Genomic DNA, 15259 nt, shown 5'->3' with positions numbered 1-15259 from the left:
TACTATATATAGCAGTACGGTAGGCCACTGCTGTACCTACCTCTGTGTCATCACTCGTCATCCATTAAGTATACTATTATCCATCTACATTCTAAACCTGTGGTGCATTTTAGTTTTGCAGTTTGCTGACACAGTGTCCACCAGTATACTATATATAGCAGTACGGTAGGCCACTGCTGTACCCACCTCTGTGTCGTCACTCGTCATCCATTAAGTATACTATTATCCATCTACATTCTAAACCTGTGGTGCATTTTAGTTTTGCAGTTTGCTGACACAGTGTCCACCAGTATACTATATATAGCAGTACGGTAGGCCACTGCTGTACCTACCTCTGTGTCGTCACTCGTCATCCATTAAGTATACTATTATCCATCTACATTCTATACCTGTGGTGCATTTTAGTTTTGCAGTTTGCTGACATAGTGTCCACCAGTATACTATATATAGCAGTACTGTAGGCCACTGCTGTACCTACCTCTGTGTCGTCACTCGTCATCCATTAAGTATACTATTATCCATCTACATTCTAAACCTGTGGTGCATTTTAGTTTTGCAGTTTGCTGACACAGTGTCCACCAGTATACTATATATAGCAGTACGGTAGGCCACTGCTGTACCTACCTCTGTGTCATCACTCGTCATACATTAAGTATACTATTATCCATCTACATTCTATACCTGTGGTGCATTTTAGTTTTGCAGTTTGCTGACACAGTGTCCACCAGTATACTATATATAGCAGTACGGTAGGCCACTGCTGTACCTACCTCTGTGTCATCACTCGTCATCCATTAAGTATACTATCCATCTACATTCTATACCTGTGGTGCATTTTAGTTTTGCAGTTTGCTGACAGTGTCCACCAGTATACTATATATAGCAGTACGGTAGGCCACTGCTGTACCTACCTCTGTGTCGTCACTCGTCATCCATTAAGTATACTATTAGCCATCTACATTCTATACCTGTGGTGCATTTTAGTTTTGCAGTTTGCTGACACAGTGTCCACCAGTATACTATATATAGCAGTACGGTAGGCCACTGCTGTACCTACCTCTGTGTCGTCATCCATTAAGTATACTATCCATCTACATTCTATACCTGTGGTGCATTCTAGTTTTGCAGTTTGCTGACAGTGTCCATTAGTATACTATATATAGCAGTACGGTAGGCCACTGCTGTACCTACTTCTGTGTCGTCACTCGTCATCCATTAAGTATACTATCCATCTACATTCTATACCTGTGGTGCATTTTAGTTTTGCACAGTAAATATAGTAGTAGGCCATTGCTATTGATACTGGCATATAATTCCACACATTAAAAAATGGAGAACAAAAATGTGGAGGTTAAAGGGAAAGATCAAGATCCACTTCCACCTCGTGCTGAAGCTGCTGCCACTAGTCATGGCCGAGATGATGAAATGCCATCAACGTCGTCTGCCAAGGCCGATGCCCAATGTCATAGTAGAGAGCATGTAAAATCCAAAACACAAAATATCAGTAAAATGACCCAAAAATCAAAATTAAAAGCGTCTGAGGAGAAGCGTAAACTTGCCAATATGCCATTTACGACACGGAGTGGCAAGGAACGGCTGAGGCCCTGGCCTATATTCATGGCTAGTGGTTCAGCTTCACATGAGGATGGAAGCACTCATCCTCTCGCTAGAAAAAATAAAAGATTGCTGGAAGGAGCACCCGCAGTCCAGTTCCTGATAGTCAAATTGAAGATGTCACTGTTGAAGTACACCAGGATGAGGATATGGGTGTTGCTGGCGCTGGGGAGGAAATTGACAAGGAGGATTCTGATGGTGAGGGGGTTTGTTTAAGTCAGGCACCCGGGGAGACACCTGTTGTCTGTGGGAGGAATATGGCCATTGACATGCCTGGTCAAAATACACAAAAAATCAGCTCTTCGGTGTGGAATTATTTCAACACAAATGTGGACAACAGGTGTCAAGCCGTGTGTTGCCTTTGTCAAGCTGTAATAAGTAGGGGTAAGGATGTTAACCACCTCGGAACATCCTCCCTTATACGTCACCTGCAGCGCATTCATCATAAGTCAGTGATAAGTTCAAAAACTTTGGGTGACAGCGGAAGCAGTCCACTGACCACTAAATCCCTTCCTCTTGTAACCAAGCTCCAGCAAACCACACCACCAACTCCCTCAGTGTCAATTTCCTACTTACCCAGGAAAGCCAATAGTCCTGCAGGCCATGTCACTGTCAAGTCTGACGAGTCCTCTCCTGCCTGGGATTCCTCTGATGCATCCTTGAGTGTAACGCCTACTGCTGCTGGCGCTGCTGTTGTTGCTGCTGGGAGTCGATCGTCATCCAAGAGGGGAAGTCGGAAGACCACTTGTACTACTTCCAGTAAGCAATTGACTGTCCAACAGTCCTTTGCGAGGAAGATGAAATATCACAGCAGTCATCCTGCTGCAAAGCAGATAACTCAGGCCTTGGCAGCCTGGGCGGTGAGAAACGTGGTTCCGGTATCCATCGTTAATTCAGAGGCAACTATAGACTTGATTGAGGTACTGTGTCCCCGGTACCAAATACCATCTAGGTTCCATTTCTCTAGGCAGGCGATACCGAAAATGTACACAGACCTCAGAAAAAGACTCACCAGTGTCCTAAAAAATGCAGTTGTACCCAATGTCCACTTAACCACGGACATGTGGACTAGTGGAGCAGGGCAGACTCAGGACTATATGACTGTGACAGCCCACTGGGTAGATGTATTGCCTCCCGCAGCAAGAACAGCAGCGGCGGCACCAGTAGCAGCATCTCGCAAACGCCAACTCGTTCCTAGGCTGGCTACGCTTTGTATCACCGCTTTCCAGAATAGGCACACTGCTGACAACCTCTTACGGCAACTGAGGAAGATCATCGCAGAATGTCTTACCCCAATTGGACTCTCCTGGGGATTTGTGACATCGGACAACGCCAGCAATATTGTGCGTGCATTACATCTGGGCAAATTCCAGCACGTCCCATGTTTTGCACATACATTGAATTTGGTGGTGCAGAATTATTTAAAAAACGACAGGGGCGTGCAAGAGATGCTGTCGGTGGCCCGAAGAATTGCGGGCCACTTACGGCATTCAGGCACCACGTACAGAAGACTGGAGCACCACCAAACATTCCTGAACCTGCCCTGCCATCATCTGAAGCAAGAGGTGGTAACGAGGTGGAATTCAACCCTCTATATGCTTCAGAGGATGGAGGAGCAGCAAAAGGCCATTCAAGCCTATACATCTGCTCACGATATAGGCAAAGGAGGGGGAATGCACCTGACTCAAGCGCAGTGGAGAATGATTTCAACGTTGTGCAAGGTTCTGCAACCCTTTGAACTTGCCACACGTGAAGTCAGTTCAGACACTGCCAGCCTGAGTCAGGTCATTCCCCTCATCAGGCTTTTGCAGAAGAAGCTGGAGACATTGAAGGAGGAGCTAAAACAGAGCGATTCCGCTAGGCATGTGGGACTTGTGGATGGAGCCCTTAATTCGCTTAACCAGGATTCACGGGTGGTCAATCTGTTGAAATCAGAGCACTACATTTTGGCCACCGTGCTCGATCCTAGATTTAAAACCTACGTTGTATCTCTCTTTCCGGCAGACACAAGTCTGCAGAGGTTCAAAGACCTGCTGGTGAGAAAATTGTCAAGTCAAGCGGAACGTGACCCGTCAACATCTCCTCCTTCACATTCTCCCGCAACTGGGGGTGCGAGGAAAAGGCTAAGAATTCCTAGCCCACCCGCTGGCGGTGATGCAGGGCAGTCTGGAGCGAGTGCCACTGCTGACATCTGGTCCGGACTGAAGGACCTGCCAATGATTACTGACATGTCATCTACTGTCACTGCATATGATTCTCTCACCATGGAAAGAATGGTGGAGGATTATATGAGTGACCGCATCCAAGTAGGCACGTCAGACAGTCCGTACGTATACTGGCAGGAAAAAGAGGCAATTTGGAGGCCCTTGCACAAACTGGCTTTATTCTACCTAAGTTGCCCTCCCTCCAGTGTGTACTCCGAAAGAGTGTTTAGTGCAGCCGCTCACCTTGTCAACGATTGGTGTACGAGGTTACTTCCAGAAAATGTGGAGAAGATGATGTTCATCAAAATGAATTATAATCAATTCCTCCGTGGAGACATTCACCAGCAGCAATTGCCTTCAGAAAGTACACGGGGACCTGAGATGGTGGATTCCAGTGGGGAAGAATTAATAATCTGTGAGGAGGGGGATGTACACAGTGAATGGGGTGAGGAATCGGAGGATGATGATGAGGTGGACATCTTGCCTCTGTAGAGCCAGTTTGTGCAAGGAGAGATTGATTGCTTCTTTTTTGGTGGGGCCCAAACCAACCAGTCATTTCAGTCACAGTCGTGTGGCAGACCCTGTCGCTGAAATGATGGGTTCGTTAAAGTGTGCATGTCCTGTTTATACAACATAAGGGTGGGTGGGAGGGCCCAAGGACAATTCCATCTTGCACCTCTTTTTTCTTTCATTTTTCTTTGCATCATGTGCTGTTTAGGGACAATTTTTTGGAAGTGCCATCCTGTCTTGATTGACACTGCAGTGCCACTCCTAGATGGGCCAGGTGTTTGTGTCGGCCACTTGTGTCGCTTAGCTTAGTCAAACAGCCACCTTGGTGCGCCTCTTTTTTTCTTTGCATCATGTGCTGTTTGGGGACTATTTTTTAAATCGGCCATCCTGCGTGACACTGCAGTGCCACTCCTAGATGGGCCAGGTGTTTGTGTCGGCCACTTGGGTCGCTTAGCTTAGCCATCCAGCGACCTCGGTGCAAATTTTAGGACTAAAAATAATATTGTGAGGTGTGAGGTGTTCAGAATAGACTGGAAATGAGTGGAAATTGTGGTAATTGAGGTTAATAATACTATGGGATCAAAATGACCCTCAAATTCTATGATTTAAGCTGTTTTTTAGGGGTTTTTGAAAAAAACACCCGAATCCAAAACACACCCGAATCCGACAAAAAATTTTTGGTGAGGTTTTGCCAAAACGCGTCCGAATCCAAAACACGGCCGCGAAACCGAATCCAAAACCAAAACACAAAACCCGAAAAATGTCCGGTGCACATCACTAATATATATCTCCTATATAATAGCCCAGATCTGTGACTTTGTGACTCATTTGCTAACGCTGGGCGGAGTCACAACACTGGGTGGAGTTAGTCAAATGAGTCACAGATCTGGGCAAATCTATAGGAGACTAGGAGCTGAAGCAGATAGTATGGCCATGGCACAGGCAGGGGTGCATATCTCCCAGCTTTCTTCAGGCAGACAGGGGTGCATATCTCCCAGCTTTCTTAAGGCAGGAGGGACACACGCATGGCGAAAAGGGGGCGTGTCAAACAAAGGTGGGCGTGGCTTCACGGGAGGGCCCCCATTTTCATCAGTGAGGGGGCATGCCCAGCGCTCTGTGAGCTGCTGGCATGCCTCCAGGGGCGGATTATGAGTCCGGGGGGCCCAGGGCACTTGAAACTGGGGAGCCCTATCTCATTGCTGTGCCTGCTGTGGGGTTGGGGGCGTGGCCTAATCGCGGGACACGTGACCACGCTCCCTTATGCAAATTCCGGGATTTTTTTTTTATATGGAATTTTGGCCCCTCAGCTAGGGGTAAATCCAGAGGGGGTGGTCGCTGCCCCCTACACACCCGCACAGGCAGAAGAAAGCAGGGAGACTGCTGCCTCCCTGCAAGACCACAGACCTGCCAACACGCAGCAGCGTGTGCTGACTGTAGCTCAATGCTGCCGCTGTTGCTGGCAGGACGGGGAGCTTCTGAGCTGGGACAGAGTTACTCCAGCCGGGGGGGCCCCTAAAACTGTGGGGCCCATGGTACGTACCCACTGCCCCCCCCCCCCACCCCCCTTAATCCGGCTCTGCTGCCGGAACCCCGGGACAGTTGGGAGGTATGGGGGTGTGTGAGGGGGTATGCCGTACAGACAGACGGGCACCGGCTCACTGTGTGCTTGACCCCCCACATCAGCATACTCTGCAGGGTCTCTCTGGCGCGGAGGAGCGTCACTTTCTAGCACACTCCACGCTTCTTAGCTGCAGTTTTGTAGGGCACCTGCCGCTGTGCAGTTTCCGTACTGCCTCTGTTATCTCCAGCCCCGGAAACCCCACCGCTAGCTGCAGCGCTGCCGCACGCAGTGAGGTGCGCCCAGCTCCTTCACACACTTTAGCCAGCGGGTAGCGCTGCAGTAGTCCGAGCTACTTGCAGGCTCCGACCCCCTCCTCCCTCCAGCCGCAGCATCTCCTGGGAGCTAACCAGTCACTCCCAGTCTCCCCTTACAATAGTGCCCGGCAGCCGCGAGGTCCGCGCCGCGTGCATGCTATGACCCCCTCCTCCCTCCAGTCGTAGCATCTCCTGGGGGCTAACCAGTCACTCCCAGTCTCCCCTTACCACAGTGCCTGGCAGCTGCGCGAGGTCTGCGGTGTGTGACTGAGAGGGGGGAGGGATGCTGACGGACAGAGGAAGCAGGACTCCAGCCTGAGAGAGTCAGCCAAGCCAAGTCTCCATCAGCAGCAGATCCCAACAGGTTGGAGTGGAACAGCAGCAGCCAGCAGCAGTGACTCCGGTAAGACACATCTGTCTGTCACCCCTGGCCTTGCCCTGTCACCCTTATCCTGGCCCTTTCACCCTTATGCTGGCCCTGTCACCCCTGTCCTGGTCCTGCCGCCCCTACCCTGGCCCTGTCACCCCTATCCTGTCCCTGTCATTTCTGTCCTAGCCCCGTTGCCCCTGTCCTGGCCCGGTCGCCCCTGTCCTGGCCCTGTCACCCCTGTCCTTGCCCCGTCACCTCTGTCCTGGCCCCGTCACCCCTGTCCTGGCCCCGTCACCCCTGTTCTGACACTGTCACCCCTGTCCTGGCCCCGTCACTCCTGTTCTGACCATGTCACTCCTGTCCTGGCCATCTTACTGCATGCCCTCCAACTACCTTTTTGGCAGGTATAGTACCCACAGCGCCTCCAGACCCCCCCTCAATGCACCACACCTCCGCACCTTCCCCTCCACCACATGCGGCACTCCACCCCTCCCCCACACGCTGTGCCTCCAGACCCCCTACACCACCCGTGGCTCCCACTCCTATGCCCCTCCACCACCCACAGCACCTCCAGACCCCCTCCACCATCCACCCCCATATATGTCTCCCTCCACACCTGCCCCCCTCCACCCGCAGCATCTGCAGTCCCCCCCTCACCCCCCCCACCCATGGCACCCCCGCACCTGACGCGCCTCCGGACACCCTTCCCAATCCGCCACACCACCCGTACCTGCCCCTCCCCTACCCACGGTGCCTCCAGACCCCCTACCCCACCCCAGGCACCCCCACCCCTTCCCATACCACAGCACCTACGGAACCCTTCTCCCACCCGTGGAACCCCTGCCACTCCCCCACCTACAGTGCCTCCGGACCCCTCCCCCATCAGCAGCCCCCACTCCTCTGCCCCTCCCCCACCCGCAGCACCTCCTGACCCTTCCCCATCCTGGGGCCCCCCCGCTTCCGCCCCCCCCCTCCACCCGCAGCATCTACAGACACCCTCCCCCATCCGCAGTCCCCCCCGCACCCGCTACATTCTGTACATCGTGCCCTGCAGGTGCTGTTTACGCCGTCGCAAGGGGCTGCGCCTCCTTCACCATCGCACGCCCTTTCATTGTGCAATATTTAACCACTAACAAAGAAATGCAGGTAATACTCCATATAATACAAATATTGAACCCCAGAAAGGTATGCAAGAGCGCCCGTAGGGCGCGATGAAGCACCTAGTATATATATATATATATATATATATATATATATATATACACTGCTCAAAAAAATAAAGGGAACACTAAAATAACACATCCTAGATCTGAATGAATGAAATATTCTTATTAAATACTTTGTTCTTTACATAGTTGAATGTGCTGACAACAAAATCACACAAAAATTATCAATGGAAATCAAATTTATTAACCCATGGAGGTCTGGATTTGGAGTCACCCTCAAAATTAAAGTGGAAAAACACACTACAGGCTGATCCAACTTTGATGTAATGTCCTTAAAACAAGTCAAAATGAGGCTCAGTAGTGTGTGTGGCCTCCACGTGCCTGTATGACCTCCCTACAACCCACACAAGTGGCTCAGGTAGTGCAGCTCATCCAGGATGGCACATCAATGCGAGCTGTGGCAAGAAGGTTTGCTGTGTCTGTCAGCGTAGTGTCCAGAGCATGGAGGCGCTACCAGGTGACAGGCCAGTACATCAGGAGATGTGGAGGAGGCCGTAGGAGGGCAACAACCCAGCAGCAGGACCGCTACCTCTGCCTTTGTGCAAGGAGGAACAGGAGGAGCACTGCCACAGCCCTGCGACATGACCTCCAACAAGCCACAAATGTGCATGTGTCTACTCAAACGATCAGAAATAGACTCCATGAGGGTGGTAGGAGGGCCCGACGTCCACAGGTGGGGGTTGTGCTTACAGTCCAACACCGTGCAGGACGTTTGGCATTTGCCAGAGAACACCAAGATTGGCAAATTCGCCACTGGCGCCCTGTGCTCTTCACAGATGAAAGCAGGTTCTCACTGAGCACATGTGACAGACATGACAGAGTCTGGAGACGCCAAGGAGAACGTTCTGCTGCCTGCAACATCCTCCAGCATGACCGGTTTGGAGTGGGTCAGTAATGGTGTGGGGTGGCATTTCTTTGGGGGGCCGCACAGCCCTCCATGTGCTCGCCAGAGGTAGCCTGACTGCCATTAGGTACCGAGATGAGATCCTCAGACCCCTTGTGAGACCATATGCTGGTGCGGTTGGCCCTGGGTTCCTCCTAATGCAAGACAATGCTAGACCTCATGTGGCTGGAGTGTGTCAGCAGTTCCTGCAAGACGAAGGCATTGATGCTATGGACTGGCCCGCCCGTTCCCCAGACCTGAATCCAATTGAGCACATCTGGGACATCATGTCTCGCTCCATCCACCAACGCCACATTGCACCACAGACTGTCCAGGAGTTGGCGGATGCTTTAGTCCAGGTCTGGGAGGAGATCCCTCAGGAGTCCATCCGCCACCTTATCAGGAGCATGCCCAGGCGTTGTAGGGAGGTCATACAGGCACGTGGAGGCCACACACACTACTGAGCCTCATTTTGACTTGTTTTAAGGACATTACATTAAAGTTAGATCAGCCTGTAGTGTGTTTTTCCACTTTAATTTTGAGGGTGACTCCAAATCCAGACCTCCATGGGTTAATAAATTTGATTTCCATTGATAATTTTTGTGTGATTTTGTTGTCAGCACATTCAACTATGTAAAGAACAAAGTATTTAATAAGAATATTTCATTCATTCAGATCTAGGATGTGTTATTTTAGTGTTCCCTTTATTTTTTTGAGCAGTGTATATATATATATATATATATATATATACTAGGTGCTTCATCGCACCCTACGGGCGCTCTTCACACCGTCGCAAGGGGCTACGCCCCCTTAACCCTTGCATGCCTTTCTGGGGTTCAATATTTGTATTATATAAAGTATTACCTGCATTCCTTTGTTAGTGGTTAAATATTGCACAATGAAAGGGCGTGCGATGGTGAAAGAGGCGCAGCCCCTTGCGACGGCGTGAACAGCACCTGCAGGGCACGATGTACAGAATGTAGCGGGTGCTGGGGGGACTGCGGATGGTGTCTGTAGATGCTGCAGGTGGAGGGGGGGCAGAAGTGGGGGTGGGGCCCGGATGGGGAAGAGTCGGGCGGTGCTGCGGGTGGGGGAGGGGCAGAGGAGTGGGGGATGCAGATTGGGGAGGGGTCCGGAGGCACTGCAGGTGGGGGAGGGGCAGGGGTGCCATGGGTGGGAGAGGGGCAGTTGTGGGGATGTTGTGGATGGGTGAAGGGTTCCGGAGGTGCTGTGGGATGGGAAGGGGCGGAAGTGCCGGGGGTGGGGTAGGGGTCCGCAGGCGCCATGGGTAGGGGAGGGGCAGGTACGGGTGGTGCGGCGCATAGGGAAGGAGGTCCGGAGGTGCTGCTGGTGGTGGAGGGGCAGGTGCGGTGGTGCCATTGGTGGGGGAGGGGTGGGTGAGGGGGGGACCGCGGATGGAGGAGGGTGTCTGCAGATGCTGCGGGTGGAGGGGGGCAGGTGTGGGGGGAGACATATAAAGGGGGTGGATGGTGGAGGGGGCCTGGAGGTGCTGTGGGTGGTGAAGGGGCGGATGAGTGGGAGCCGCGGGTGGTGTAGGGGGTCTGGAGGCACAGCATGTGGGGGAGGGGTGGAGGGGAAGGTGCGGAGGTGTGGTGCATTGGGGAGAGGTCTGGAGGCGCTGCGGGTACTGTACCTGCCAAAAAGGTAGTTGGAGGGTATGCAGTAACAGGGCCAGGACAGGGGTGACAGGGTCAGAACAGGGTTGACGGGGCCAGGACAGGGGTGACAGGGTCAGAAAAGGGGTGACGGGGCCAGGACAGGGGCGACGGGGCCAGGACAGAAATGACAGGGACAGGATAGGGGTGACAGGCCAGGGTAGGGGTGGCAGGAACAGGACAGGGGTGACAGGGCCAGTATAGGGTTGACAGGGCAAGCACAGGGGTAACAGGGCCAGGATAGGGGTAACAGGGCCAGCATAAGGGTAACAGGGCCAGCATAAGGGTGACAGGGCCAGCATAAGGGTGACAGGGCCAGCATAAGGGTGAAAGGGCCAGGATAAGGGTGAAAGGGCCAGGATAAGGGTGACAGGGCCAGGATAAGGGTGAAAGGGCCAGGATAAGGGTGGCAGGGCAAGGCCAGGGGTGACAAGGACAGGACAGAACACAGGGCACGGGAGAGATTGGTATTAGGGACAAAACAGTGGTGACAGACAGATGTGTCTTACCGGAGTCACTGCTGCTAGCTGCTGCTGTTCCACTCCAACCTGTTGGGATCTGCTGCTGGTGTAGACTTGGCATGGCTGACTCTCTTAGGCTGGAGTCCTGCTTCCTCTGCACGTCCGCATCCCTCCCCCCCTCCTCAGTCACACACCGCAGACCTCGCACAGCTGCTGGGCACTGTGGTAAGGGGAGACTGGGAGTGACTGGTTAGCCCCCAGGAGATGCTGCGGCTGGAGAAAGGAGGGGGTCGGAGCCTGCAAGCAGCTCGGACTTCTGCAGCGTTACCCGCCGGCTAAAGTGTGTGAAGGAGCTGGGCGCACCTCACTGCGGGTGGCAGCGCTGCAGCTAGCGGTGGGGTTGCCGGGGCTGGAGATAACAGAGGCAGTACGGAACCTGCACAGCGGCAGGTGCACCACAAAACTGCAGCTAAGAAGCGTGGAGTGTGCCAGAAAGTGACGCTCCTCCGCGCCAGAGAGGGGGGGGGTCAAGCACACAGTGAGCCGGTGCCCGTCTGTCTGTACGGCATACCCCCTCACACACCCCCATACCTCCCAAATGTCCCGATTTTCGCGGGACAGTCCCATTTTTTGGGGTCTGTCCCGCTGTCCCACCCGCGGGTCGCAGTGTCCCGCGGTAATGGGGGGGGTCAGTTGGAAAGCTCCTGTACTCGCTGTTCTGCTTATCAGAGCAGCGGTGAATAGTGGAGACAGAGGGGGCATCAGGGGGTATGGATTAAGGGGGGGTTCCAGCAGCAGAGCCGGATTAAGGGGGGGGGGGGCAGGGGGTACGTACCGTTGGCCCCACAGTTTTAGCCCCCCCCCCCCCCCCCCCGGCTCGAGTAGCTCTGTCCCAGCTCAGAAGCCCCCCCCCCCCCCCGTCCTGCCAGCAACAACGGCAGCATTGTGCTACTGTCAGCACACGCTGCTGCGTGTTGGCAGGTCTGTGGTGTTGCAGGGAGGCAGCAGTCTCCCTGCTTTCTTCTGCCTGTGCGGGTGTGTAGGTGGGAGCGACCACCTCCTCTGGATTTACCCCTAGCTGAGGGGCCAAAATTCAAAAAACAAAACAAAACAAAAAAAAAAAACCTGAATTTGCGTAAGGGGGCGTGGCCTCACGGGCCGCAATTAGACCACGCCCCCATCCCCATAGCAGGCACAGCAATGAGATAGGGCTCCCCTGTCTCAAGTGCCCTGGCCCCCCAGACTCATAATCAGCCCCTGGGGGCATGCCAGCAGCTCACAGAGCGCTGGGCATGCCCCCTCATTGACGAAAACGGGGCCCTCCCGTGAAGCCACGCCCCCTTTTCGCCGAGTGTGTGTCCCTCCTTCTGTCTGAAGAAAGCTCCTGCAGAAAGCTGGGAGGTGTGCACCACTGCCTGTGCCATGCCCATACTATCTGCTTCTGCTCCTAGTCTCCTGTAGATTTGGCCAGATCTGTGACTCATTTGACTAACTCCGCCCACTGTTGTGACTCCGCCCAGCGTTAGCAAATGAATCACAAAGTCACAGATCTGGGCTATTATATAGGAGATATATATATATATATATATATATATACAGAGGCGGATTGGCCATAGGGCTTACAGGGAAGTTTCCCGGTGGGCCGACGCACCTGTGGGGCCTGTTTTGTTTGAGGACATGTGGTCCTATTTATAGACATAATGAATAAGATGCTAAATAATTTGCATATATGAAAATGACTTTGCCACTTAGCCTGTGATTGCAGATGATCTAGTGTATGCTCTGTCTGCCTGCTTGGCTGACATATAAGATTGAGTGAATAGTGATTGGGATACGGTTGGTGTAATAAGCAAGAAAATATCTCTTTCTAAAGAATTATATTGGCCCTCATTCCGAGTTGTTCGCTCGGTAAAAATTTTCGCATCGCAGCGATTTTCCGCTTAATGCGCATGCGCAATGTTCACACTGCGACTGCGCCAAGTAAATTTGCTATGTAGTTAGGAATTTTACTCACGGCTTTTTCATCGTTCTGGAGATCGTAATGTGATTGACAGGAAATGGGTGTTACTGGGCGGAAACACGGCGTTTTATGGGCGTGTGGGAAAAAACGCAGGAGTGGCCGGAGAAACGGAGGAGTGTCTGGGCGAACGCTGGGTGTGTTTGTGACGTCAAACCAGGAACGACAAGCACTGAACTGATCGCAGATGCCGAGTAAGTCTGAAGCTACTCAGAAACTGCTATGAGGTGTGTAATCGCAATATTGCGAATACATCGTTCGCAATTTTAAGATGCTAAGATTCACTCCCAGTAGGCGGCGGCTTAGCATGAGCAAATCTGCTAAAATCCGCTTGCGAGCGAACAACTCGGAATGAGGGCCATAGTTTCCTAAATTCTAAAGGTGTATCATATAATGTGCTCATAATATTTGATTTGATTTCCTTTCAACTTCCCTCTTGATGTTAGCCATGCCCATTATCTGGAAAGTCTGGGGGGGGGGGGGGGGGGGAGGGGGTTTGTTGCTGCCATGGCTAGACCGCACACCTCTGGTGCTGCCCATGTGGGGCCACTAGTACAAATTTTTCAAGGGCCACTTTTTGTTCCCAATTCGCCCCTGTATATATATATATATATATATATATATATATATATATATATATATATATAGATACAGCAGCAGCCGGCACTCCAGCAGCGTAGTTACAGATGCTCAGGTGCCAGGACCAGTAATACATACACATCCAGCAATGAACGGTACTCAGAGACAGCAATATAAAGAAAATTGTATTCCAAAAGTCAAGTCAACGTTTCGGGGCACAGAGCCCCGTCGTCAGGACAAAAATACAGCAAGACTTGACTTTTGGAATACAATTTTCTTTATATTGCTGTCTCGGAGTGCCGTTCATAGCTGGATGTGTATATATATATATATATATATATATATATAATACATATATTTAAAAAAATATTATGCCCCGCACAGTAATGCCCTGACAACATATTATGCCCCCACATTAATGCTCTTGTCACCATAATATGCAGTACCTGCTCATTGTCAGGGGTTCTGCTCATTGTCAGGGGTTCTGCTCATTGTCAGGGGTTCTGCTCATTGTCATGGGTTCTGCTCGTTGTCAGGGGTTCCTCTCATTGTCAGAGGATTCCCCCTGCCACCGCAGCAGACTGATCAACCGCTCTAGTATCTTTAATAACTGTCTCCTCCAAGTTGGCGGCCATCTTGAGAGAGACATTTTCAATAGAGCCTGTGGGCGGCCGGGGACAGACAGCGGCATGATCGGCGTGGACCCTCCCCTCTCTGTTAGAGAAGCTGAGCCCAGGACAGCTATGCCCACAGCACCCACCTGATAGCGGGCCTGCCTTTTGCCTCTGTCTGTTTTTACCCAGTCTTGTTTTATTACTGTGTATTCTCAATTGTAAAGCGCAATGTAATATGCTGGTGCTATATAAGTAACTCTCAATAAAATAAACGCACAAATTAGTTAAATAGGGGCACCATTAAAAACAAAAGATACTGTAAGTGTCAAAGGATAAAGCCTTATTTGTTCCCATCTCTTATCTGTCAGTTTACGTTTATTAGAATCTCTTCTAATCTCACCTCCTCAAATCTTGGTCGGAAATCCGGGTGGCCAGGAAACCCGCCTCCAATATCCAAGACTCTCATCTGGTGCCCCAGTTTGTTTCCAATGTCAAACAGACGTCTGGCATCTGCAATAGCCTGGTGAAAAGTCTGGGGGTTACTGGAGCCAGAACCAATATGGAAGCTGAGGAAAGAAGATGGATGTACAGTATAGGTGACGTGAGAGAGGACATCCTCTTATTGCCTAAATGGCACAGAACAGTCTGATCATTGCTGACCAGTTGCCGTGTTGCACATTACGCGCCTGTTACTGCACATTTAAACTTCTGCATCTTGTGTCACAACACAAACGGGACAGGACCCCAATACGGTGCTTTCATTATTTAGGTAGTAGAAGGTGGATCCCAGTGGCAGCCAGGCAGGACAGGTGACCTGGAGAGGCTAACGTACATGGAACTGAGAATGCTGGTTGCAGGTTTGAGGAGCAGAGTGCTGTGGCGGCTGTAATGAAGCGGACAGCGGAAGCTGCAGTGTAGTTAGAGACCCAGTGGGCTCAGAATACAAGATAGACAGGAACTAAGGGAAATTCAGGATTCCAGAATTCCCAAACACAATCTACAGCCGGGTGTGCCAAGAATAAGTGTAGACAGAAGAAGCCAGAGGTCACCAGTAAGAGTCAGGTCAGCAGATCACAGAACACAGGAAATTAGGATGATGGCAGTCTAACCAGGGACGGCTGGAATAAGGGTGAAATGCAGGAACACTTACTGAGCACGGTCATTGTATCTGAAAACATTTCTTTCCTTATAGAGTACTTACTGGTCAACCTTATGGTCATTGGGTTCTAT

General features: G+C 51.6%; 1 protein-coding gene across 1 annotated transcript in view; it reads right to left on the bottom strand.

Annotated features, from left to right (window-relative positions):
- Positions 1 to 15259, bottom strand: part of LOC134997163 (antizyme inhibitor 2-like) — a 154155-nt gene that overhangs the window by 15682 nt on the left and 123214 nt on the right. The window contains exon 7 of the mRNA XM_063951254.1: positions 14430 to 14595. Coding sequence (XP_063807324.1) covers positions 14430 to 14595 — 166 coding nt within the window. The remainder of the gene's footprint in view (positions 1 to 14429; positions 14596 to 15259) is intronic.

The sequence above is a fragment of the Pseudophryne corroboree genome, chromosome 2, assembly GCF_028390025.1.
Source record: "Pseudophryne corroboree isolate aPseCor3 chromosome 2, aPseCor3.hap2, whole genome shotgun sequence".
NCBI classification, from domain to species: domain Eukaryota; kingdom Metazoa; phylum Chordata; class Amphibia; order Anura; family Myobatrachidae; genus Pseudophryne; species Pseudophryne corroboree.
Note: the sequence above shows the minus strand (reverse complement) of the source record. Positions and strands in the feature narration are given on the sequence as shown.